Consider the following 27,611-nt stretch of genomic DNA (forward strand, 5'->3'; position numbering starts at 1 on the left):
TATGGATAGGAAAGGTTTGGAGGGATATGGGCCAAGTGCTGGCAAATGGGACTAGATTAGGTTGGGATATCTGGTCGGCACAGACGAGTTGGACCAAAGGGTCTGTTTCCATGCTGTATATCTCTTTGACTATGACCAGGTAATCTGTTATAAGCAATGCTGCTTGAGTCCAGGACACTCTGGATGTTGGCCTTGTCTTCTTCAAAGATTTTTTATGGGAGCTTTTGCACACACCTGAGGGGGCACAGAACACCATGGTTTAACTTCTTTCAGATGAGATGGCATCTCAGACAGTGTTGGATTCCATTCCTCCGTGGATGCACTGGGAGCACCATTCTAAAATTTTTAAAATCTCTTTTAAGAATTGGGTAGATGCAAAGGGTTGCAGAGAGCCGTGTGAAATGTCTGTGGTAAGCAGCAGACAAGGAGACTGGATAAACTTTTCTCACCATCTTAAACAGGGTTGTCAGATAGGGATAGGTCAACCTCCATGGTAATATGCCCAAAGTCATCAAAGGCAAAGGAACAGCACTACTGTTCGATACTGTCTCAGTCTCTTTGAAAAAGGAGAATGGGGAGAATAAAAGTGCATAGCAGTTTAATAGACACATCTAGGCAGAGGTTTATGATTCACAAGAGCTTCCTCTGAATAGAAGCAAGTCTCTTCAAATTAATGCAGTCCTCTTGAAGAAGCTAAGCAACATATCCGAATTTTTCTGTATGTATGCAGCATTTTTTTTTAAATTAAAAGATGAAATCTTGCCTCTTTAAGTCCAGATTTGGCTGCCTTTTCCAACTGTTCTACAGCTTCTTGGGTATCCTTGGCCTCTTTATCTGGTTTGATATGCAAGAGGTACATGGCCCAACGGAACTGGGCCATGTTGTGTCCTTGGGCAGCAGCGTAACTATAATACACAGCAGCCTGGCAAGAGAGGGGAGGATAGTGAATAGGATTGGATTTGATTGCGATACATCTTAGAGATTGTCCTACTTTTAAAACACAAAAGACACAAAACACATGATGGGAATTTCAGGAGTTTATGCCCTAATGGTCTTCAATAGTTTGTGATAATGGGGTTAATGGCTGTTTTTTTTTAAATGAGTTTTTGAAATCCAAGTACAGTACAAACGTGCCAACACTTTTTTTGCCGATTCCTAACTGCCTTGAGTAGGCAGTGGTGGGAACTGTATGTCTTGTTGGGCCATTTCAGAGGTCTCTTAAAGGTCTGACATGTTGATGTGGACCTGTAGTCACAGGAATGTTGGCTCAGTGTCCACTTTGTTGGACTAGCAATCCAAGCGTTTGAGCTAATAATCCAGGGATAGGAACATGGGTCCAAATAGGACTAGGCAATTTAAATTCTGCAATAAAAAGCAAGTATCGTAATAGTGCAAATGAAAATACCTAACAGCCATAAATATTCATTTGATGCATGATGTCCTTTGGGGAAGGAAACAGGCTGTCCTTATCCAGTATGGCCTATGAATGTCTCCAGACCTCCACCAATGTGCTGGGCAGTAAATGTCAGTAACAATCACATTCCACAAATGAATAAGTAAATAAAACACAAACTAAATTCTGTAAGGGCAACAGGTTTCTTTCTCAGTTGATGTGGTGAGATTTGATCTCAGTTCAACATAACCACAATACAACTACTTGAGGGAGGGAAATTGACTAAGATATCCAGAGAACTCCATGTGTGCTTTACAAGCAATCTAGGGGAACTTTAACAGATGTCCCAATTTAGTGTTTATCTGAAATATAAGCAATTACTATAAGCAGCACTTCCGCAGTACTGCAGGTGAAATCTCCATTTCTATCTTGTACACAAGTGAGGTTCAAATCTACAAACGCCTTGCCAAAAATATACTGTCTGGCATGAAAGGCAATCAAAACGAAAGCTAATGCATGGCTAATATAGAAAAGGCAAGTCTTTTTTTTTAACACAGATACCTACCTTCTTGATATCTTTGACAGTGCCTTTCCCCAGTTCGTAGCAGACTCCGACATTGTACTGGGCTTTGCTGTAGCCTTGGTTGGCTGCTACCATGAAATAGGAGAAAGCCATATCATAGTCTTTGGCTTTCATATTTTTCAGTCCTGTTCAGGATAGGTTTAACAAACAGAAAGATCAGGGAGTATAGCTCGTAGGAGAAAAGAGATTCTTTAGAAGTCAAACTAAGAATCAAGGTGAACAGGGGGTTGGTTAACTCAGTCAGCTGGACAACTGGTTTGTGATGCAGAAAGACACCAACATAGTGGGTTCAATTCCCAAACTGGTTAAGATCACTACTAAGGTCCCATCTTCTTGCCCTTGTCCCTCACCTGAGGCGTGGTGATCCTCAGGTTGTTTCTCCCTAATGAGTGAGCAGTTCTATGGTCCTCTGGAACTATGGTGGCATTACCAAGGTGAACAGTTTAATTACTGTCTCCATTCTATCAATTGGACTTTGTGCACATTTGTTCTGTGAGAAAATGATGTGTTTCACTGATAATACCCATCATGGCTAAATGGCCAATGAATGGTCATTGTTTTGCCAAGTATTTTAATATCCTCAGTATGATATGGGCATCATTGGCAAGGGTGGCTATTACTCATCCTCTGACTGCCTTTGGGAGGTGTTGGCTTGTCATCTGAACTTCACCAACCGCCGTCTGAAGAAGGCATAGCCCCAATGCTGTTAGATATCAACATTAAGTAGGTTCATTTCCATAAGGTATCCTGTACAGTATATCTTAGATAAGCAAATTCAGGACAGAGAGAATTCTCATTAGTAAAATAACTTACCAATAATGTTTAAAATTGAAGAAATGCTGGACTTTGCAGCTCCCTGCAAGTTAGATGTGGCTTTGTTTAAAATTTCTTCTGGATTTGGGTGCTCTCTCTGATTAAACAGACCGGATAGTGGCGGTTAGCAGTTAACCAAGCAAAGCTCAATTCATTCAAGGAATCATTCAAACTAAAATCAGTGCTAAATTACTACTGGAACAAGTTACCTGCAGGTCTCCTTGTTGGCCATTCTCACACGATGAACCAGAGCATTCGGAGTCTCGTATATCTTTTATAAACAGTGGCTCATCTGCAGCACAGAAGAAAATCTATGAATCTCTACAAAGTCTAAATCTGATGAAAACCGTGTGAGGTACTCGTGGAATAAAAAGCAGAAATGCAGGTGGGACTGCATGGAACAGCTAAGCTATGATGAGTCTCCCAAAAAATATTCTGGAAATACCTAAAGGAACAAGAAGACAAATAAGCAAAGCGCAAAACCAAAAGGAGACTAAAAAAATGCAATGCATTGAGACAAGAGATGCAGTAAGTTTCAGAATGAATACTTTGCTTTTGTTTTTGGACAAGAGAGGGAAAAATCAGACACTGCAGCTAAGGAAAAGTGTGGATTATTGGATGGGGTAAATATTGAGAGAGAGAGAAATTATTGGGAGTGTCTAGCGAGGTCTAGATGAGTTATATCCCAGGCTTTAAAGAGAGGCAATGGGAGAAGAGTTGAAGCTTATACCATCTTATCCCAGACACAGGTATTGTGCTGGAGGAATGCAGGACAGCTAATGTTATCCTATTGTTTTAAAAGGCAGCAGGGGATAAACTAAGTGATTACCGGCCAGTCAGCCTTATTTTGGTGATGAGCTAGTTATTGTGAAATAAAATTCTGCAAAACTGTATAAATCATCATTTAGTGAGCCACAGAGTAATCAAAGAGAAGCAGCCAGATATGTTAAGGGCTGATTACATTTTACTAACCAGATTGGGATTTTTGAGGGACAAACAATGAGGGTCAATAACGGTAATGCACCTGCAGTTTAAATGGGTTTTGCAAGATTATTGGCAAGGTCCTACACTGCAACGCCGGTAAATTATAAGCTTACAGCATCTCTGGGAAGGAAACTACCAAATTCCATCCCATTCACCTCAGAGGTTCCCAATTGATGGACTGTATATGACTAGCTGCCTTAAAGTACAACCCATATTTCATGTACAGTCACAAGTGTCACACTGAGCGTTGGCGAGTAAAGTATGAATTATTATATATACTCGGTTTTAGATTTATATCACACTAAAAATGAACTGTTTATTCTATTTTTTCCAAAGGGTTACATTTAAATTCAAAAAATGATTTTCAGCTTGTAAGTCGGGAGATGACTGGTATACAGAGTAACATACAAGTATGGATAGAAGACGGACTGGCTGGTAGGAAACAGAAGTTTCATAAGTGGGTCTTCTCTTCTGATGGCGGGATGGTGTAACACAAAGAGGTTTGTGCTGGGGCCCTGTCACAGTTTGAATGTGTGATATGGGAAGTAAAGCATGGCAGCTAAGTTTGCAGATGTTAACTCAGGTGGAAAGATATGTTGTAATGAAGACATAAGGAAGATGCAGATGGATATAAATAGATTGAGTGAGCAAAAATCAGGCAAATGGAGTATAATTGAAATAATTCCACACAGGCTGGTATCCCATCACTGAATCACCCTTTATTTACACGTGGAGAGTCTTTGATACTGATCCAGCTTCCTCAGTGCCAGCTGTCAGTGAACAGAATCTCTGGCACTCCTGTTCATCATATCTGTCAGCCAGGCCTGTTAACCAAGTTAACAGGCAGAAGTGGGTACTGCAGATTTCCTCCTCTATCTCCTCAGATGCTGCCTGACCTGCTGTTCTTTTCCAGCACCACTCTAACCTTGAACCAGATTAACAGCCCCAATCAGGAAACTCCCATATTCCATGAGATCCACCTGGCTGACTTCAAAACAATCACTACGATAACATTGGACATTGTGAAGCAGTTCCAATTGGCAGAAAAAAAATGAAAAATGTGGAGTTCTACTTAAATTGAGAACATCTGCAAAATTCTAAGGCACAGTGAGATCTAGGTACTCTAGTGCATCAGTGACATTAGGTTAGAATAGAGATACAGCAAGTAATTAGAGTCATATATCAAAGAAATAGACCCTTTAGCCCACCATGTCTATGCCTACCAACAACCATGAAACTATACTAATCCCAAATATCTGCACTTGGTCTATAGTCTACTATGCCTTGGTACTTTAATACTCATCCTGAAGCTTTTTAAATGTTGTGGGTACTTGCCTCCTCCACACTCTCAAGCAGCAAGTTCCATATATTGACCATCCTCTTGGTGAAAAAGATTTCCTCAGATCTCCTGTAAACCATTTACACCTCACCTTAAATTCATGGCCTTGGTCTTACACACGGCTGCCATGGGGAAAAGGTTCTCATGATCTATTCTGTCTCTGTGTCTCAATTTTGTACACATCAATCAGATCCCTCCTCTGCTCCACAAAAAATAAACTCAGTGTATCCAATCTCTCCTCATACCTGGGACTTTTCATTTCAGACTACATCCTGATCAATCCCCTCTATACCCTCTCCAGTGCAATCATGTCCTTTCAGATAGTGTGGTGACCAGAACTGTACATAGTATTCCACTTGGGTACAATCAATGTTTAATAAATTTGTAACAAGACCTCCTTGCTCCTATATTCTCTGCCTCAGTCAATGAAGGCTAGCATCCCATAAGCCTTCTTCAGCATTTAGTCCACCTGTGCTGACACCTTCAGGTATCTATGGATTTGTGCACCAAAGTCCTTTTGTTCCTCAGTAGTCCCAAGAAACCTACTTATCCTTCCCTGATTAAACTTCCCAAAATGTAACACCTCGCACTTCTCGGGATTAAATTCTCTCTGCTCAATTTACCAGCTGATCAATATCACACTGCAGTTTGAAACCGTTCCTCCCATTATCACCAACAACACCAATTTTCATGTCATCTGCAAATTTACTATGTGTACCTTCTATATTTACATCCAAGTTGTCCATGTACATAACAAACAGCAAGGGTCGCAGCACTGAAACCTGTGGCACACTGCTGGTCACAGGCTTCCAATTACAAAAGCAACCCTCCATCATCACTGTTTGCATTCTATTTCTAAGCCAATTTTGGATCTAGCTTGCCAACTTGCCTTGGATTCCATGAGTTCTTACCTTTTGGACCAGCCTTCCGCATGGGTAATTAAGGCATCAAATGAAATTTTATCCTTTATTATAAAAGACATTAAATATACAAGTACATTTTGTTTGCAGGATATTGGTGACCACATCTGAATGCCATGTGCAGTTTTTGTCTCCTGATTTATATGAAATATATGGCTCAGAGGTTTATGGGGTTGATACCTGAAACAAGCAGCTTATTTTATGGGAAAAGCTGGGCAGGCAGGGTTTGTTTTCACTGAAGTGTAAATGAATGAGAAATGATTTTGTTGAAGTATATAAGATCCAGAATGGTTTTGACAAGGTGGACTTGGAAATGATGTTTCCTGTTGTGGGTTAGTCCAGAACTAGGGTACATTGTTTTAATTTAGATTTCTCCCTTTGAGGACAGAAATGAGGGGAAATGTTTTCTCTCAGATGGGTTGAGACATTCTAGAACTCTGCCTCTGAATTTTCTTTTAAGTTGAATGAAGATAGTCAAAGGTTATTGGGGATGGGTAGGAATGTGGAATTTGAAACATTAGAGCAGTCACGATTCTATTGAATAATTGAGGCACCAAACAACTTTTGCTCCTCTTCATATGCACAAATATATATATATGCATGTAAATAACCAAGCAAGGCACTACCTTCTCAAGGGCAATTAGGGAAAGCCAACAAACACTCATTTTGCCGATAACATCCACATTCCACAAGTGGATTCTATGAGATTCTTTGTGACTCATACCTTGTTCAATGCTTTCATTTCTCTTCTGTTGCTTGGTCCTTGAACACGCGGCTTTGACATTTGCAGGAGGGGTTGATCTGATTGATACAGAGTTCTCAACTCTTGAGTTATTGATTGAGTGTGGAGTCACACACTGAGGCAAAATGCACTGTTTGAACTCTAATAACCAAGCAAAACAATATTAACAGTCAGAGAGAGATAGCACAAGGAGGGACAAGGTTTCTGCAAAATAAACATTTAGGGTGGTAGCATTTGGTTGCAGAACATTTAAAAAAAATTTCATGTCAAAGCATCTCATTGTATCAATTATTTGAGGTGCAGTGACTCTGCTAGAGTGAAACATGTAACAATTTAAATGTGATCTCAACATCGTGGGAACAGTGTTTTGGATGATGGATTTGTGCATAGAATTTGCCAATTATTTTATTTTAGAAAAGCATGTGGTGTTAACTTGTGCCTTTTGTGTTGTGTCAATTTAAATATTGTGGTATACAGGAAATTGATGTCTTCCTTTCGAAGTTTATTACAGCAGTTCAAAGTTTGGGAGAAGGTTTGTAGCTCGGGTGCTCGTTGTTGTGGTTCTGTTCGCCGATCTTTGGGGATATTGATGAATCCTTCTATTTCTACTTCTGAGAGAGACCAAATCCCATAAGAGAGACCACAAAACTCTGAAACTCAGCTACATCCGTAGTGCAAAGCCAAAAATATGCAAGGCTGTGGTCTCAGGAAGCCACTCTCAGTCTCAGCTGTTCTAGCTGACCAAGCTAACTAGGTGTTAACGTGAATCATTGTCCAAGTGATATTACTGTTCTGGTAGGAATACAAATCCTGGAAATGAGAAAATGAGATCCAAGAAGGTTGCCATGTTACATGCACATGATTAAAACTCTCAATCACCAGCTGAGGCCAGACGTGGGGGAGGGGTATAGGAGATTCCAGTTGGTGTAGTGTCAGATAATGAAGAAATCACTGTAATCCCTGACCACTACCTAATGGCTCTTGATACAAGATGCATGTATATTGATAATTTAATTAAGAAAGTGTCAGGTTCTGGATGTTTTTTTCAAAATGGGGTACGGAACAAAGAGGGAAGTGTAATTGCTAGCAGACAAATTAGCCTGAGTTAGATGAGTACACCTAGTGCTGGGTACCTCTCTTTAGGCGGGACACAAAGTCATGGGTTGAAGAGATTCAGAGGTAATCCTGGGGGATCAGAACATCTTGTTATGAGGACAGACTGGAGACACCAGGTTACATTTCCATGCGAGCACATCCTAAAAGCAGATCTGATGTGATTGAAATTATCAGGGGTAAACTGAATCATGAAAAAGCTATTTACAATGGCTGATAAGGTAATAACTATCAACTTACAAATGCCACATAAGAGGGAAAGGAGAGATAAAAAGTATAACAAATGTTGGCCACTTGGTGGATACAGGGACACTGAATATTTTTTAAGGCACAGGTGAATAAATCTTTAACTATTAAAGAGCATAAGGGTAGGAGCAGAGTGGGGTTGAGGCCACAATCAGATCTTACTGTAGGGCTTGAGGTTCTGAACAGACTATCCCCACCCCAATTCATGTATTTTTTCAGAATGAAAAGCAAGCATTGCTGAACCCCTCTCCCAAATCAAATTTTCTTCACACATATGAAGATGGGAGATTTACATCAGCTACAGAAAGCTCACAAGTCTATCACTTATCTCAGCTTTAACTAGTACCCTAAGGAAGGGTAAAAGAGATTAAGGGTACAGGATATCATTTACACCTCTTTGCACTTAGGTGACAGAATTCTTTCTAAAGCATCTTACTGTTTCCAAAAACAGATGCTGTGCATTGGGACTGCTGTACTCACCTTATTAACATTATATTCTGGACACATTTTATTTACTCAGACTTGTGAATATCTAAAAAACTGTGCACTTACTTATTCTGGCTGGTTCCAGAGTAGATGTAACAATGCTGCGGACAGAGAAAGGCAAGGCTGCGTCACTCTCCTGGGGACCATTGCGGTGACAGAACTGATGATGAAGGTGTCTTGCAAACTGTAAAAACACCACAGCAGCAGCACCCTGGAGGAGATCAGAACAGTGAAGCTTGTACAAAGATCAACTGTGGAATTGCATAGCACAGTTTATCGGGCACAGCAGCAGGTATGACACTGCTACAGTCTTAAATGACTACATTCACAGCACAGAACTGAAGAGTTCCTATCCTGTCAAAGACAAGTTGTTGAGCTGAATTCCATAAATCTGGTGGCTGCTGAAAGACTGACCAACTGGTTCTCTAGATGTCATTGTCATAGAGATGTACAGCACGGACACAGACCCTTCGGTCCAACTTGTCCATGCCGCTCAGATATCCTAATTTATTCTAGTCCCATTTGCCAGCACTTGGCCCATATCCCTCTAAGCCCTTCCTTTTCATATACTCATCCAGATGCCTTTTAAATGTGTAATTGTACCAGCCTCCACTACTTCCTCTGGCAGCTCGCTCCATACATGCACCACCCTCTGTGTGAAAAAGTTGCCCCTTAGGTCCCTTTTAAATCTTTCTCTTCTCACCCTAAACCTATGGTCTCTTGTTCTGGACTCCCTCAACCCAGGAGAAAGACCTTGTCTACTTACCCCATCCATGCACCTCTTGATTTTAAAAACCTCTGTAAGGTGACCCTCAATTTCCTAAGAAATGAAGGAGAATCTCCTGACCAGCATTTCTTTCCCATCCAGCAGCACCAAAACCAAATCAATAATTAAAACAGAAAGCACTAGAAATACTCCTTCAGGGAAGAAACCTCTCACCATTTCCCAATTTAGCCATCAGACCAATCTCACCCTCAGTGGATGACTCTGAGCTGGCCTTCCTAATTGATCAGTTGTAAAAGTTGATGAAACAGTTCTCTGCTTTATTTGGGTGATTTTTACTAAAGCTTACTACTATTCCATAAGATATAAGAGGGAACTTTTTCATGCAGAGGGTGGTGTGTATGGAATGAGCTGCCAGAGGAAGTAGTGGAGGCTGGTACAATTACAGCATTTAAAAGGCATCTGCATGGGTTTATGAATAGGAAGGGTTTAGAGGGATATAGGACTAGATTAGTTCAGAATGTCTGGTCAGCATGGATGAGTTGAACCAAAGGGTCTGTTTCCATGCTATACATCGCTATGACTCTTAATACAAGCAGAATTAGACCACTTGGTCCATCAAGTTTGTTGTATTATGGGTAATATATTTTTTAACCCCATTCTCCTGCCTTCTCTCCCTACACTTTGATTCCCTTATTAATTAAGAACCGATCTATTTCTGTCTTAAATATAATCAATGACCTGGCCTCCACAGCTTTCTATGACAATGAGTTCCACAGACTCATCACTCTCTGGCTAAAGGAATTCCTTTTCATCTCAGTTCTAAAGGGTCATCTCTTCACTCTGAGAGTATGCCCTCGTGTCCTAGTCTCACCTACTAGAGGAAACATCTTCTCTATGTCTAATCTATCCAAGCCACTCAGTATATGTAAGTCCCTTAAACAACCCTATCAATACCATCTCCAATACCACCCTTGACAGTGCATTCCAGACTCCTACAACACTGTGAAAAAAAGTTTTCCATCACATCCCTTTTGGCCTTGTCCCCTCTCACCTTAAATGAATGCCTCCTAGTATTAGACATTTCAAATCTGGGAAAAAGATTCTGACCGTCACCTCTACCAATGCATCTCATAATTTTATAAACTTCTAGCAAATCCCTCCTCGGCCTTCGGCGTTACAGAGAAAACAACCCAAGTTTTTCTAGCCTGTCCTTATAGCTCATACCTTCTAATTGAAGCAGCATCCTGGTAAACCTCTCCTAAGCACTCAGTTCAGTACACTGCAATCCCATTTTTAATTACCAAAGACCGAGGTCAGACTAACTGCCCTACAGTTTCCTGTCTTCTGCCTCCCCATCTCTTATACAGGGTTGTTGCATTAGCCAATTTTCAGTCCTCTGGGACCCTGCCTGACTCCAGCAATTCCTGAAAGATTACTACCACTACCTCCACAATCTCCTGAGATGAGGTGAAATTTCTTCTATCAAGGGAGATGAGTGTCTTTGGAACTCCTTGTCACAGTGAGCTGTGGGGGCAGAGACCTTGTGCATATTTAAGACTGAGCTCGATTCTTGTTGAATGGGGAAAATCAAGATTTATGGGAATGGGCAGGAAAGTGGACATGAAGAATGTTGAATCAGCCATGATTTAATTGAATGGCAGAGCAGGCTTCAGGGAGAAATGGTCTATTTCTGTTCCTATTTCTTTTGGTCTTATGGAATGAGCAATTGCCCAGTGGCTTCCCAGATAAGAAGGTCACCTTTATAATTAAAAAAAAGATACTAACATGAAAGGAAACAAACTAGAAGTAACCAGGTTAAAGATCACACAACACCAGGTTATAGTCCAACAGTTGACAACCACCTGATGAAGGAGCAGCGCTCCGAAAGCTAGTGCTTCCAAATAAACCTGGTGGACTATAACCTGGTGTTGTGTGATTTTTAACTTTGTACACCCCGTTCAACGTCAGCACCTCCAAATCACGGAAATAACCAGTCTGAATGATTAAAATTTTGCAGATTAGTGAGTAAACAGAGACCTACAAAGATCTTAAATTTTCTTTCAGACAGGCTAAAGAAAGAGTTAGCAATATTCACATTCTCCACTCAGAGGGATATTGGCAATATTGTTACTTTCTCTGTGAATTTTGCCAAGTCATTGAATGGATCAAGAAATCAGTTGAACACTAAAAACTGTTACAACCAAAACTGTTACAACCAAAACTGGTGGTGAGTCCAAGAACTGAAAGCAATATTCTGTTGTTTGTATTCTCACCCATCCTACAGCATCCAATCCTGAAAAACGAGGTAACTGCTTGGAACAAAATTGAGCGTTCTGTTCTTTCTCTCTCTTCTCTCTCTCTTCTCCATTTCGAGAATCTGTTGAACTGAGGAATGCATATAAAAGAGAATTAAAGCTGCAGGGTCAGGACGGTCACAGAAATGAAAACATTCAGCCCAAATGAATGAACATGAGCCGCTTCACATTCCACCTGCCCCACCTCAACCTTCCAGCATCTTTCCATTTCTCTCTTTGTTATATAATTATCCAGTTTTCTTTTGAAATAATCCAAGTTGCTCCCCTCAGCCATTTCCTGCAGTAGCACGTTCCACATTTTTACCACTTTCTGAGTAAAGAAGAACATAAGAAATAGGAAAAGTACACCACTTGGCTCCTCGCATCTGCTCCACTATTTTAAAATGACTGTTGATCAATCAAGGCTTTCACCTTGGTGTCTGCTCCCAATGCCTCTATGGTTCAAGAATTGGTCTCTGTCAGTACTGAATACAGTCAATGAATCAGCCTTCACATCACACAAAGGTACAGAATTTTCAATGCTCTTAGTCCTCTGACAGAAGGAATTTCTTCTCATCTCTATCTTAAATGAGCAACCTCTTATAATGAAATTAAGTCTACTAGTTCTTGATCTTTCCATGAGGGGTAATATTTTTCCAGCATCCACAACGCTTTGCTCTCTTCAATCTTCTATGTTTCAATAAGATCACCTCTCATTCTTCTCTAAGTTCCAGGCACAAGTCAGTGCTGAGCTGAACTTGTTGTAGGTACATGAAGGGCTTATGCTCGAAATGTCGAATTCTCTATTCCTAAGATGCTGCCTGGCCTGCTGTGCTTTGACCAGCAACACATTTTCAGTTGTTGTAGGTACACTCAATCCAGTGAGGGAGGGAGTTCCAACATTTTAACCCTGTGACAATGAAAGAATGCTCCCAACTCAGGACAGTGAACGGCTTGGAGGGGAACTTGCAGGTGGTGGTGGCGGCATTGGTTGGGGGGGGGGGGGGGGGGGGGGGGGAGAAGATTGGGGTATATCTACTGCCCTCGTCCTGCTAAACAGCAGAGGTCAGGAGTTTGGAAGTAGCTTTGGAACAACCTTGTTTTTTTTTACATTAGATTCCCTACAGTGTGGAAACAGGCCCTTCGGCCCAACAAGTCCACACTGACCCTCCGAAGAGTAACCCGCTCAGATCCATTTCCCTCTGACTAATGCACCTAACACTGTGGGCAATTTCCCATGGCCAATTCACCTAATCTGCACATTTTTGGATTGTGGGAGGAAACTGGAGCACCCAGAGGAAACCCACGCAGACACGGGGAGACTGTGCAAACTCCACACAGACAGTCGCCCAAGACGGGAATCAAACCTGGGTCCCTGGTGCTGTGAGGCAGCAGTGCTGCCCACTGAGCCACTGTGCTGCCTTGCATCTTGTAGATGGAAAACTCTGCAAACAATGTATGGTAGCTACGAATGGAGTGAATGGTAAATGCAGGAGGCGCCAATCAAGCAGGCTGCTTTGTCCTGACTGGCGTTGAGATGTCAAGTGTTGTTGGAGCTGTACTCATCCAGGAAACATCTAAGTAAATATTCAATTATACTCCTGATTTGCACCTTGAAATACCTGTCAATCTCACAAGGTAGATTAATGACTTACCTGCTTTTGAAATGAGGGTGAGTTGAAACCAGAGAGGAGTTGATCACATCATCTTCAGCAGAGTGGGTGGGAGGCAAGCGCAGGGAGGGTGATGGGCCGGTAACAGACCAACGGTGGAGTACTAAGTGGAAGAAGAACGAACCAGTAAATGAAACAGCCTTTGGAAAATGGCGAATAAGCACCTGGTGAATGTGCAAAATTTGAAACAATTCAAGACAGAATCACTTCACTGCTTTCCCAGGTCCCAACATGTTAATTTATTTTAGTGGATGTTGGCTGAGGGATAAATATCGCCCTAGGACCAGTGGGAGGGGATAGTTCTTCTTCAAATAGTATCATAGGATCCGCTACATCCATCTGAGACAGCAGACAGTGCCTTGGCTTGATCTGGAAGACAGCACCTACATCATTGCAGCATTCCCTCAGTTTTGTGTTGATGTGCCAGTTTAGATTTTCTGCTCAAAGCTCTGGTTTGTGATTTGAACTCATGGTATTTTCAAAGTGTCACCCACTGATCCACATCAACACAATTCATTATTATGGAGGTCAAGTTGTCAAATGCAGACTTCTTTGGCCATTCAATGTGATTTGGACTGGTCCAATAGCAAGACTGGTATTTCTCATTACAATACAGTATCCTCACCTAGTGGTAAGGATTATGTACTACCACATAGAGAGAGGTTGCAACCACCAGGAACAACAGACAGACATCAGTCACTCTTTGTAGTGTCGTTGTGTATGTGTTAATAAGAACCGAGTAACTCCCTGGTCGTTTACACCAAAGCCATGCTACAGAAGAGGAATTCAGGATTTAGAAACATTCATCATGTAAAGATTCTCGCTGTTTCGTTGAATTAAGATGGACTGTAAGCTAGGTCACTCATACAAGTCACCCTTCCTCCAGTACAAACAAGTGGTACGTGGGGAAGTGTCCCTTCCCCTTCAACCAAAGCTCCATGTTCAAGTCCCACACTGGACTCAACTGCCAAGGAAGGCATGACATGACCAAGCAGATTATTAATATGCAAATCCTTCTGATAAACCTATGACAGGTAGTAAAAGTGAGCAAGTCTCCTGGTCAGTGTGTAGCTGCAGCATAGAAGCTTCACCACATTGAAAGGCTCCATGTACAGGTTCGTGTCAAGGTATAGGCTCCAGGGCAAGTACCTCCTTAATTGAGGGACGACCTAAATCAGACTATACAAAAATGTTAGAACACATCTCTTGAGCAGGTAGGGCTTGAACCTGGATCTTATGGCCCAGAGCTACAGATGCAACCATAGAGTCATAGAGATGTACAGCACGGAAACAGACCCTTCGGCCCAACCTGTCCATGCCGACCATTATGCCACAACAACCCTCACTGTCCAATGAATAAGTTTGTCAAACCCTAGTTCATAACAAAGTCCTTGCTTTAGTAAGCTGCGTTCTGTCTCAATTACTGGATATAGGTAGAGGCATTGTCCTTACAGTCTGCTCAGCCAAGAGAATACAGCACACATATCAAAGCCCTGCAGGGTCATAGCTGTGAGACTGAGTCTCATTCTGATGAACATATGGTGGTGACCTGTGAACAACAGCAGTCAGCAGCAAGAAATGACCACTTTGTTCTTGACTTCAAGCTGGAGTAAGTTTCTTTTTAATTCACTCATGGGATGTGGGCTTTGTTGACTCACTGGTGTTTATTGCTTGTCCCTAGTTGCCCTAGAAGGTAGTCGTGAGCTGTCTTCTTGAACCACTGCAGTCCATGTGGTGTACATTGACTCACAATGTCCTTAAGAAGTGACTCCAGGATTTTGACCCAATGACAGTGAAGAAACAGTGATATATTTCTAAGGCAAGATGGTGAGTGACTTGGAGGGGAATTTGCAGATGGTGGCGTTTCCAAGTATCTGCTGCCCTTGTCCTTCTTGATGGAACTGGCTGGGAGTTTAGAAGTGTTGTCTAAGGATCTTTAGTGAATTTCTGCAATGCACCTTTGCGGATAGTACACACAGCTACTACTGAGCATTGATGGTGGAGGGAGTGAATGTTTGTGGGTCTGGTGCCAGTCAAGGAGGTTGCTTTATAATAGGATGACATTAAGCGTCTTGAATGTTGCTGGGGCTGTATCCATTCAGACAAATGGGGAGTATTCCATTATGTTCCTGGCTTGTGCACTGTCGATAGTGGACTGATTGTAGGGAGTCAGGTGGTGAGTTACTCGCAGCAGTATTCATAGCCTCTGACCTGCTCTTGTAATCTAACAATGTTTATGTGGAGAGTCCAGTTGAATTTTAGATCAATGGTAACCCCCAGGATGTTGATAGTGGGGGATTCAATTATGGTAAAACCATACAAAAGAACAGGATTTTTATAGCTTATCATCAGTAAGAGTCAATGTGAGGAAGACTTCACCAGGGCAAGCTAGAGTCCAGGTGAGAATACTGGAGAATTTGGCTTAAAGTAGGAATTTAGTGCAAAGGGGATAAGAGGTGCTTTAAGTATAGTTTACTGCAAGAAGTGTGCTCAGTGAAGAGTCGAAAAGTGCGGTACTGAAAAAGCACAGCAGGTCAGGCATCATCTGAGGAGGAAAGTCGACGTTTTGGCTGAGTGAAGAGTTTAGTGAAGGGTGAAGAATTGTTTTTTTTCAAACACGCTTCCTCAGTAAGTTCATTGGCTAATGAGTACTAGTTTTAAAATTGTCTATAAGTTGTTGCCATAATAAACTTATGGTAAAACTGGCTGGTCAGGAAAATATTTAAAACTGGGTGGAATGTAGAATTACAGGGAATATAGGCATAAAAGAAAGTAGCAAGAAGAATCTTCTCAGTCCAGAAAGATGTGTTTTACGAAACGCATAGGGGTCTCTGCTTATCTATACTACACACAAAACAATAATTGCTCTCCTTCAAACAGACAGTTAACAGGAAATTCAACAGAAGTGCATAAAATGTTGATCTGTTTATCTTAGTAGTGTGGATAATGTTTCCACTGGCAGAAGGACAAGGTAAAGAGATCATGTTCTTGCATGGATAGGATAAATAGACAGTCTTTTCTCTGGGGTCGGGGAGTCCAGAACTAGAGGGCATAGGTTTAGGGTGAGAGGGGAAAGATATAAAAGAGACCTAAGGGGCAACTTTTTCACGCAGAGGGTGGTACATGTATGGAATGAGATGCCAGAAGATGTGGAGGAGGCTGGTACAATTGCAACATTTAAGAGGCATTTAGATGGGTATATAAATAGGAAGGGTTTGGAGAGATATGGGCCAGGTGCTGGCAGGTGGGACTAGATTGGGTTGGGATATCTGGTCGGCTAGGACAGGTTGGACCGAAGGGTCTGCTTCCGCGCTGTACATCTCTATGACTCTATAAATACTTTTACAGAAGCTTCTTTTTCCTGCACATCAGGATAACACAAGAATTCCAATTTTGAAGCAATCACCATAAAGATGTGCTGGTCAGGCGAATTGGCTATGCTAAATTGCCCATAGTGTTAGGTGCATTGGTGAGAGGGAAATGGGACTGGGTGGTTTACTCTTCGGAGAATCAGTGTGGACTTGTTGGGTTGCAGGACCTGTTTCCACACTGTAGGGAATCTAATCTAATTTACATTACAGGAGGAAATGGTGCTGATTGGTTTGAGAGTAAATTCAGATAGACCAAGGCTTATGAAAAATCAAGATACCCCACACTTTCAAGTAATTTAAGAGACACACAAAGCTTATATGTATTGCTTTTGTTTGCAGGGAATCGGTCCCTGCATACGAATACGTCTGACTTGTACTAAGGTTAAATGAGCAATGTTGCTGATTTGACTGATTATACTGAATTGGCTGCTCACATAGCTATTAGCACACTCAGGATTGTCCAATCACAGAGTAACTGCCAACTAGTTGATGTTTTGTTTTGTGTATCCATAAACATGAGCAGGCCACTTGTGGTCTGTATTATGAATGGATGGAGGAACTTACTGCATGATTCTATTAGACCACCATCAGAGTGTATGACCTACATGCCTGACATTAGCAGGTTGGTCTCACCTTGCCCTGAAGGTCCTTTGTGTTTTGTATGTGGCTATGCTGTGTGAGCAGGGTATAGATCTTTAAGGGCAGCATGGTGGCTCAGTGGTTAGCACTGCTGCCTCACAGCATCAAGGACCTGGGTTCAATTCCAGCCTCAGGCAACTGTGTGTGTGGAGTTTGCACATTCTCCCCATGTCTGCTTGGGTTTCCTCCAGGTGCTCTGGTTTCTTCCCACAGTTCAAAGATATGCAGGCCAGGTGATTTGGTCATGCTAAATTGCCCACACAGTTAGGTGCATTAGTTAGGGGGAATGGGTCTGGGACGGTTACCCTTCAGAGGGTCGGTGTGGACTAGTTGGGCCGAAGGACCTGTTTCCACACTGTAGGGAATCTAATCTAAAACCTTCTCTGACCACTTGTTCTCTTTTCAAACCGGAGGCATCTGGTCAAAGCTTTGCACCGGGGTCAGTGATACCCTGATGGGATCTTTGGTGGCTGGGGCGTATAGAGATGTGGGAGGGCAGAGATACTGCTCCTGAGTTGGGGGGGGTGGGGGTGGGGAATTTACTCATGGGGGTAAGGGGGGGGAGGAGAGGAGAAGAGGATACACCCATGGGGGTAAGGGGTGGGGAAGGATTCACCCATGGGGGTAAGGGGGGGGGGGGGGAGAGGAGAAGAGGATACACCCATGGGGGTAAGGGGAAGGATAACCCATGGGGATAAGGGGGGGGGGGAGGTTACACCCATGGGGGTAAGGGGGGGGGTTACACCCATGGGGGTAAGGGGGGGGGAGGATACACCCATGGGGGTAAGGGGAAGGATAACCCATGGGGATAAGGGGGGGGGGAAGTTACACCCATGGGGGTAAGGGGGGGGGAGGATACACCCATGGGGGTAAGGGGGGGGTAGGATACACCCATGGGGGTAAGGGGGGGGGGGTGTCTGTAGACCCGGGAGATTGCACAGAGTGCACTCCCATCCATCAGTAGTCTCTCTCCCCGGCTTGTTCTCCTCTCTCCAGGCTCCTGTCCTGTCGTGTCCTTACCTAGACCCCAATCCTAGATCCTATCCTGACCCCTCCCTCTCTATCCTTCCCCCATCCTACCCTTCTCCCCTCCCTCTCCTGAGCGGTCTCTCCTACCCCCCCCCGGGCCTGTCGATCCTGCCCTTACCTCTCCAAGCCGCGGCCTTTATTCTCCACATTCTGCTCGAGCCCGGCCTCCCCTCTCCGCCAATCAGCGGACGGGCTCACCCGGCGTTGCGTCATCACGCCACGTCCGCTCCGCCGTCTTCCCTCCGGACCGTATTCACAGTGACGTCACAGCCCGCCCACCAACATCCGGGGTCTCAACTCCATGATGAAAAGTGGCCTTTTCACACCTCTCTAAATGCCAAGGAGTATAGTCCCTTTTCTCTCCTCTTCCCCCCCACCCCACTGATGTCACGGCTATACTAAGATTCTCCAGCATTTTCTATGGTATCCCAATCCCTACTTTGTGGTTGTTCACGGTTTTCCCCTGCCACCTTCCACATCAAATCACAATGTTCAAGTCCCATCTGCTGCAGAGATTTGCAATTTGTTACAGGATGATGAAAAAATACTTTCATACGTGTTCCTGATAAAAACTCACTTGGAAATACCTAACCCACAGACACCAGGGAAGACTGTTGCATGGTGGTAACGTTATGCCGAGGCCCAAGCTAATGCTTTGGATTTAAATCCCATCGTGGTAGCTGATGGAATTTAAATTCAACTCATAAACCTAGTGACCATCAATTGTTGAATAAACCTATCTAGTTCATGTATATCTCTTTAGGGAAGAGTTTGTTGCTTGTATTCACATAAGTATGAATCCAGACCCACATGAACCGATACCTTGCTAGGACCGTTTTAGGTGGTAGTTAAGAGTCAACCAGGTTCAAAGACAACTAGGGATTTCCAGAAAATGCTGGCCTTGCCAACAACTCCACATTCTTGTGAAGAGGTTAGAGAACAAATACATAACCCAATTGTGATGTTCGCTTCTGCAATGTTATACAGATTTCTTCAGCTTCAATTGAAAACTTTGAACCATGGTATTCCAATTTTACGTATCTTAAGCACAACAATTACCCAGCAAATTGTCAGAAGTGGAATGTAAATTATTGAAAAATCTGGAATTTTAAAATTGAACTGAAGAGGTAGTGTTAGGTAAGCTAATGGGGCTAAAGGTAGACAAATGTGCTGGCCCTGATGGAATGCATCCCAGGATACTAAAAGAGATGGTGGAGGAAATAGCAAATGCGATTGGGGTAATTTTTCAAAATTTGCTGGATTCTGATAGTGGTTCCAGCAAACTGGACAACAACAAATGTGATGCCACTGTTTGAAAAAGGATATAGACAAAAGGCAGATTACTATAGGGCCATTAGCTTAACTTCTGCAGTGGGGAAAATGCTTGAATCTATAATCAAGGAAGAAATAATGAGGATCTGCATAGAAATTGTCCCATCAGACAGAAGCAGCATGGGTTCATGAAAGGTAGGTCATGTTTAACTAAGTTATCAAAATTCATTGAGGACATTATGAGGGTGGTGGACAACAGGGAACTGATGAATGTGGTGTTTCTGGAATTCCATAAAGATATGACACAGTACTGCACAAAAGGCTGATGCATAAGATAAAGGTACATGGTGTTATGGGCAATGTAATAGCTTGGATAGAAGATTGGTTAACTAACAGAAGGCAAAGAGTGGGGATAAATGAGTGCTTTTCTGGTTGGTGATCAATGGCTAGTCAGTCATGTGCCTCAGGGTTGTATTGGGACTACAATTGTTTACAATTTACATCAATGATTTAGAGTTGGGGATCAAGTGTGTGTCAAAGTTCACAGATGACACTGACATGAGTGGTAGAACAAAGTGTGCAGAGAATACAAAATATGTAGAGGGATGTAATTAGGTTACGTGAGTGCGAAAAGGTCTGGCAGATGGAACACATATTGGTAAATGTGAGGTCATCCGTTTTAGTAGGAATAGCAACAAAATAGACTATTATTTAAATGGTGAAAAATTGCAGCATGATGCTACATAGAGGGACCTGGTGTCATTGTGCATGAATCAAAAAAGTTGGTTTTGCAGGTGCAGCAGGTAATAAAGAAGGCAAACAGAATAATCTTCTTCATTGTTAGAGTGATGGAGTTTAAAGATGAAGGGTTATACTGAAGCTGTAGAGGGTTTGGTGAGACCACACCTAGAGTACTGTATACAGTTTTGGTCTCCTTAGTTGAGAAAGGATATACTGGTAATGGATGAAGTGCAGAGGAGGTTTACTAGATTGATCCCAGAATTGAGGGGGTTGGCTTATGAGGAGAGGTTGACTAGATTGGGACTATACTCTCATTGGTATTTAGAAGAATGAGGGGGATCTTATAGAAACATATAATGAGGGGAATAGACAGGATAGAGGCAAGGAAGTTGTTTCCAATGGTGAGTGAAATTAGAATGAGGGGGCATAGCCTCAGAATAAGGGGAAGTAGATTTAGGGCTGAGTGGAGGAGGAAGAACTTCTTCACCCAAATGGTTGTGAATCTCTGGAATTCCGTGCCAGTAAAGTAGTTGAGGCCACCTTATTGAATGTTTTTAAGGCAAAGACAGATTTTTGAACAGTAAAGGAATTAAGTGTCATGGATGGAGGTGAGGGATGGGGATGGGAGTGGGGGGTGGTAAGTGGAACTCAGTCTGTGAAAAGATCAGCCATGATCTTATTGAATGGCGGAGCAGGCTCGATGGGCCAGATGGCCTACTACTGTTCCTAGTTCTTATGTTCTTATGGGGTTTTTTTTGGTGCTTTTTAAAACTTTGGAATGAAATGACAAAGAACTGTTTAAAACCAAGTATTTACAAGGATAGCTGCAACTTTTGAAAGCAAGGAATTTGATACCTTTTACAAACCATGTTTGTGTAGCTGAGAGTTCTAGAAATGTGCAGATAAACTGGGGGCAAGGAGCTATTTACAAGTGAAGCTGACCCAATGTCAATTTGTGTTTGATTACATCCTTGTGAATTAACTTAGGCCATTTTTACACATTAAAGGCACCAGAAAATACAATCTGCTGCAGTGACAGCTTTTGCTAATGCCGATGGTACCATGTTATGATTGAACAAAGGTGCACAAATGGTCATTGCAGAATCAATCTTTACACATCAAGAGAAACAGAAAAGTGCTAGAAAATAACATGTTTATTTAATAGTGAATAAGGTAGATGAAAAGTACATTACTGACCAGCACACACATCTAAATACTTCTCACAATCAACACACATATGCACATTCAGAATTAACATTCAATGTTAAAACTCATTTAAAAATATTGATCTGTACCGTTACTAATAGAGAATATCTGTGTGAACACAATGAAACTTCCCATTTCATACACAGTCATTTTAGGTCATTCATAAATAAACCTAATGCAAGGCAGTTTCATGGTGCACTTTTAAAGTTGATGCAAAGAAACCATCAATCTAAATTTGCTCTTGCAGGACCTGAACCTTTGGATTATCTGAAATTTAAGCTGACTAGTTAGTGGAGGATAGGATTAAAAAGCGACAGTATTAAGCCTGTATTGACACAAACAACAACCCCAATTCTTCAACTGCAATCAATGTTTTTTGTTTGGAGGGTCACACTTAACATAATTCAGCATAATGACTCATGGAACAATGGGGGGACACATTTATGGGGAGGGTGAGGGGGAATCTCAGTGAGGCCGACACATGAAGACTCTATGGAGTTCATTTTTTTCTTTGTTATAATTTCATCTTCTTGCCTGATAACTGACCAAGTTGAGGAAGGCTCACTGGACTTGAAACATTAACTCTACCTTCTTTCCACAGGTGTTGCCAGAACTGCTGCATTTGTCAGGCAATTTTTTTTTTTTCGCTTCAGATCGACAGTCTACTCAACTGCTGAGCAGGATTCAATCCAACTCTCACTAGGTGGTGTGCTTGGGCAGCTCCAAAGAGTGTTTCCTTGACTGTAGGTTTCTCCTTTTACCCCAAAGCATAAACAAATAGCACAGGTTAATCTGCAAGAAATCTGTAAAAGGGCTATGTCACAAACTGCCACAACTAAAACAACTGACACTAAGGAATTTGTTCCCTTTCCAATTGCCAACAGAAGACAGCAATACTGTAGAATTAACCAATGGCATACTAGGATGGAACAGTTTGAATAGGAAGGTGTGGTAATAAAACTATCAGGATTGCACCCCATCAAGGATGGAGATGTTGTGTTAGAATGACATAAGATGCTTTACAATACAAAGAGTTCTAATGCCATTCACCAGAGGATTGCCAAACAGGAGATCGATTCATGAAAGAACCCAAAGCAGCATGAGGGAAACCATTCTTCAGAACTGGAATGCACTGCCTGAGAGTGTGGTGGAGATGGATTCAATTGTGGCTTTTGAAAAAGAATTGGATCATTATCAGAAGTGAAGTTTTGCAGGGCTAAGGGAAAGGTGGAGCACTGATACTGGCTGAGTTGCAATCACAGGAAAACAATCTGGAGAAAATAGATCAAATGGCCACCTTACTTCTGAGCTGCAGCTGTTTATAGACAATAGGTGCAGGAGTAGCCATTCTGCCCTTTGGGCCTGCACCACCATTCAATATGATCATGGCTGATCATCCTTAATCAGTATCCTGTTCCTGCCTTATCTCCATAACCCTTGAGAGCTGTATCCAACTCTTTCTTAAATGAATCCAGAGACTGGCCTCCACTGCCCTCTGGGGCAGAGCATTCCACACAGCCACCACTCTCTGGGAGAAGTTTCTCCTCATCTCTGTCCAAAATAGTCTACCCTGTATTTTTAAGCTCTTTATAAATAAAAAGACCCTTTGTACCCACTGGAGAAAGGATGTAATTTAATTCCCACCATAACATCACTACTTAAAATGCATGCATATGCACGCGCACACACGTGACCGGTGAAGTTGAATTATTATTGTGACATTTTCAATAAAGTAATGATCATGAAAGATACAATGGCATGTTCGGAAGATGTAAGGATCAATATGAGTGACCCAGTTTTAAACTGCAGTTTAGAGAGCCAGATGGTATAGTGAGTTAGCACATTGATCTCTCACTCTTGTTTAAATTTGGAATCTAATACTCACTTATGGGATGAGGTAGATTGGGTTGGGATATCTGGTCGGCATGGACGGGTTGGACCGAAGGGTCCGTTTCCGTGCTGTACATCTCTCTGACTCTAAGAGCCTTGTGAGACTCAACCCAGGTCTACAGGGTTGTGTACCCATTTTAAAAGACTATCCCTAACTGGACCGAAGGCTGAGATAGGCCTATTTTTAATCAGTAAGTGAATCAGAGGTTATGGGAAGAGGCTGGAAAGTGAAGTTGAGGTTTATCAGATCAGCATGATCGCATTGAGAAACAGAGCAGACTCTATGCACTGAATAGTCTATATCAGCTCCTATGTCTTATGACAATGGAGAATATCAAAACATAGAAAGAACAAACAGGAGGATGTCATTCAGTTCCCTGTCGTTCAATTAGATCATGGCTGTTGGGTATATCTCAAGTGTATTGAGCTACCTTGGTTCCATAAATCCCTAACACTCCTATCTAACAATATCTACCAGCATGGTGGCCCAGTGGTTAGCACGGTTACCTCACCGCACCAGGGAACTGGTTTTGATTCCAGCATTGGGCAACTGTGTGTGGAGTTTGCATATTCTCTCCTTGTCTGTGTGAGTTTCCTCCCACAACCCAAAGATATGCAGGTTTGGTGGATTGGCCATGGTACACCCAGGGGGAGAGGGGAAGGTGCTATTTGGAGGGTCAGTGTGAGCTCATTGGGTTGAATGGTGTGCTTCCGTACTGGAGGGATGCTATGAATCTATCAATCCCAATTTCCAGGTGGGAGCTGAAACCCAGTGCTAGGATAGAGGGAGGTCTAGTCAGTGTCAAACTTCAGTGGAGCTATTCTCAGACAGTGCTTGTCACTGCTGGTGGTGGGTGTCTCAACAACATCCTCTCCATCCACACACAGATGAAACAAATGAAAAAGAACAGCAAATAAGGCAAGTTTAAAGCAAGATGCACAGGAAACTAAAAATAACCAAGTGAGAACAGCCACAGACTAAACTCCAAATAATTGCCAACAAATGCTCACAGAAAAGTCAACAATCTTTGAATGGATGTTTTTCCCATTCCTGACTGTTCCCCTGTAAAATGGAATGGAGTTATTTTTGAACAAATGCAATTCTCCAAGAATATACAGTTCAGAAACAGGCCATTCAGCCCAGTGCACCATGCTGGAGTTAATCCTCATCAAAAACTGCTGTTAGTCTATCAGCATAATCTTCCAATTCATTTCATTTGCTTCCCTTTCAGCATATCCACACTCCTTAATCATCAACTCTCTTCAGGAATCTTTGGTCCAGAAAAATTAAAATGACCTTTCATCTGCTGAAATCGGAGGCCTCCCCTACTTGTGGTCTTGGTTATGATTCTTGATGGTTTAACTGCATGAGTTATATTAATACTGTTTCATTTTTCAGGGAGATTATGTTTAAATCTCCCCTGCATCTCACACACACAGACAAGAGCATCTGAAGACATTAACATCATGAAGCAACAAGACTGCAAGTTTTCAAAACAAACAAAATGGCGTGACAAAAGTATATGTAAAATATTTGCTTAAAAAAAGAAAAAATAATTCCTTTATATAGTCTCAATTGTGCAAAAGTTGCTACTTATAAGGTGAAAATGTAATGGAAAGGAATAATCTCAATAAATGTAATATAACACAAACTTAATAACTGCTCTGGCTTCTATCTGTATGATGTTGCCCTGAAAATATTTCAACTCTGGTCCTGAACCAGAGTAATGTCCCACTGTGAAGAAACAAGCCATTCTGAAGACAAGTTGCTACTAAAATAGTTAAATAGCATTAAAATGGTTTCTCCTCATTTGGATCAGTGGGTTCAAAGTACTGTATAGTCTGGTCTAATATAAACTGCATAATAGCTCAAATTGCGCAGTGACCTCTTCATTGTTTCTATAGTATTGTCCTGGGCTGAGCTTTATGTATCTTAACATTGGACAAACACTCCAATTCAGTGCCAAGTTAAAATTCCCAGATTCCAAAACCAGGGAAGATTGGGATGCACTGGAACTCTCTTAAGAAGATGGATAAATCTCGCTGGAGACACAAAGCCCAGCAAATGCAGGACTCTGACAGAAAATGCAACCGGACAGGGTGCAGAGTTGTATTGGTGGCAAAGCTAGGTTTTAAAAGCTCACAAATTGCAAGAGGAAAGGAGGGTGAGGGACAAATGGAGTTACGTAGTTTGGAGGGAAGACAGGCCTGACAGTTTGGAGATAAGTGGGAAGGGATGAGTTCAGGGAGTGGGAGATGATGCACTTGCTCTTGATTTCAACACGGTGAGATCTCGGGGAAAAACAAGAGGGGGTAGGGCAGGGAGTTGGGAATTTTGTTCAAACGTTGCAACCCAATACAAAATCCTGGTCTGGTGACAATTTCATGTCCAGAGAATAATACGTGAAATGAATGGTCAGATGCACATTTCAGAATCTAATGCATAGTTCATGCATGACAGAAATGTTTACAGAAGGAACTCATTGTGTCTTGATTTTCACATTATTATCCCAATATTGTATACACTGTTTTACCCAAGGGATTGCTTAGGCAATGCATGGAATTGGGATTTTCTCACAGAGTTTGCATTTTAAGTGAAGTTGAAAGTTCTGAGGAAGTTCTGCAGTGAAGGCAGTTCCAGAAGGCGAAGGTCACAGGAAACTGTCCTCAACGTCCAGCACACTAGTGTCAGCTTCAGTGTCCACCTCAAGCTCCTTAGGGTCTTCAGTCACCGGAGCAGAATCACTGGAGTCAGCCAGCTCTCCATTCTCCCCACACACAAGGGAACTGAAAGATGAGAACAGAATGGACATGTCTCAGTAATCTCTGCTCATTCAGCAATGGAGTTTGTGTTTTCTTTTGAATAATAACATTCAAAGGGCCAACACCTACAAATTTGGGAGATAGACAAGTTTGCAAAGAACAGGAGAGAAAGTATTGGTTCAGTCAGGAGGCAATAAACAGAGCAGTTCAATGAAAACAATAGTTTATGGCACCTTTGGCACCTTTCACAATCTCAACATTTTACAGCTAAAGCAATTGTTCAAGAAGTCAGCTCATGACCACGTTCTCAAAGGTAAAAAGGCTTGGGCAATAAATGCTGATTCAGACTTGGACACCCACGTCCAACAAGTGAATAAAAAATAACACTTGTATGACTGGAAACACAATAGCCAATCGGGCATAGCTAGTTCTCATGAATAACAGTATGATAATGACCAAATAATGCATATTTTGCTTGGTGATATTGATTGAGAAACCATGATGCCATCAGATCTTTTCCATCAACCTGCAAGAGTCATAGAGGTGTAAAGCACGAAACAGACCCTTCAGTCCAACCCGTCCATGCCAACCAGACATCCCAACCCAATCTAGGCCCACCTGCCAGCACCCAGCCCATATCCCTCCAAACCCTTCCTATTCATATACCAGTCCAGATGCCTTTTAGGTGTTGGCAATTACACTAGCCTCCACCACTTCCTCTGGCAGGTCATTCTATACATGTACCACCATCTACTTGATAAGTTGCCCCGTAAATCTTTTTTATATCTTTCCGCTCTCACCCTAAACCTATTCCCTCTAGTTCTGGACTCTCACCCCAGGGAAAATACTTTGCCTATTTACCCTATCCATACCCCTCATGATTTTGTGAACCTCTATAAGGTCACCCCTCAGCCTCCAACGCTCCAGGGAAAACAACCCCAGCCTATTTAACCTCTCCCTATAGCTCAAATCCTCCAACCCCGGCAACATCCTTGTTAATTTTTTTCTGAATCCTATCAAGTTTCATGTCCTTCTGATAGGAACAAGACCAGAATTGCATGCAATACTCCAAGGCAGTCAGTGCAGTGCTTCCTATGAAGGATGGGGCCAGCAGAGCAGCACTCCTTCAGTCTTGCACTGGAGGGTCAACTGGATTTTCTACAGACGGGCCTTAACTCAATACAGAGGGACCTTGATTACCTGGCATTCGATTATCCAAATATTGGACGATTCGGCAAGATGCAGGTTCCAAGCTTGGCAAAACTATGTTATCCATCATTCAATTATTTGGCATTCGATTAACCAAAAGAAATGCTCCCCACCAGTGTCCTTCAGATAATTGAGGTTCCTCTGTACCTTCAAGCCAAGAGCTGGGAATTCCAACTAC

At 42.2% G+C, this 27,611-nt stretch overlaps 2 protein-coding genes across 5 annotated transcripts in view; both read right to left on the reverse strand.

Annotated features, from left to right (window-relative positions):
* dele1 (DAP3 binding cell death enhancer 1) overlaps positions 1-18,580 on the reverse strand; it is a 35,322-nt gene extending 16,742 nt beyond the window's left edge. The window contains exons 1-9 of one of the 2 annotated variants that reach the window (XM_060837406.1): positions 18,471-18,580; positions 13,296-13,416; positions 11,620-11,731; positions 8,686-8,830; positions 6,757-6,915; positions 2,999-3,081; positions 2,790-2,886; positions 1,959-2,044; positions 764-922 (exon numbers count right to left, since the gene is read on the reverse strand). In XM_060837406.1, coding sequence (XP_060693389.1) covers positions 764-922; positions 1,959-2,044; positions 2,790-2,886; positions 2,999-3,081; positions 6,757-6,915; positions 8,686-8,830; positions 11,620-11,731; positions 13,296-13,416; positions 18,471-18,501 — 993 coding nt within the window. In that variant the 5' untranslated portion in view covers positions 18,502-18,580. Of the gene's footprint in view, positions 1-763; positions 923-1,958; positions 2,102-2,789; positions 2,887-2,998; positions 3,082-6,756; positions 6,916-8,685; positions 8,831-11,619; positions 11,732-13,295; positions 13,417-18,470 lie in introns of both variants that reach the window. The other variant, XM_060837404.1, reaches the window with a different exon arrangement.
* Positions 18,581-21,501: 2,921 nt separating this feature from the next.
* Positions 21,502-27,611, reverse strand: part of pdgfrb (platelet-derived growth factor receptor, beta polypeptide) — a 131,875-nt gene continuing 125,765 nt past the window's right edge. For all 3 annotated transcript variants that reach the window (XM_060837409.1, XM_060837408.1, XM_060837407.1), the window contains exon 23: positions 21,502-26,248. In XM_060837409.1, coding sequence (XP_060693392.1) covers positions 26,113-26,248 — 136 coding nt within the window. In that variant the 3' untranslated portion in view covers positions 21,502-26,112. The remainder of the gene's footprint in view (positions 26,249-27,611) is intronic.

The sequence above is a fragment of the Hemiscyllium ocellatum genome, chromosome 16, assembly GCF_020745735.1.
Source record: "Hemiscyllium ocellatum isolate sHemOce1 chromosome 16, sHemOce1.pat.X.cur, whole genome shotgun sequence".
NCBI classification, from domain to species: Eukaryota; Metazoa; Chordata; class Chondrichthyes; order Orectolobiformes; family Hemiscylliidae; genus Hemiscyllium; species Hemiscyllium ocellatum.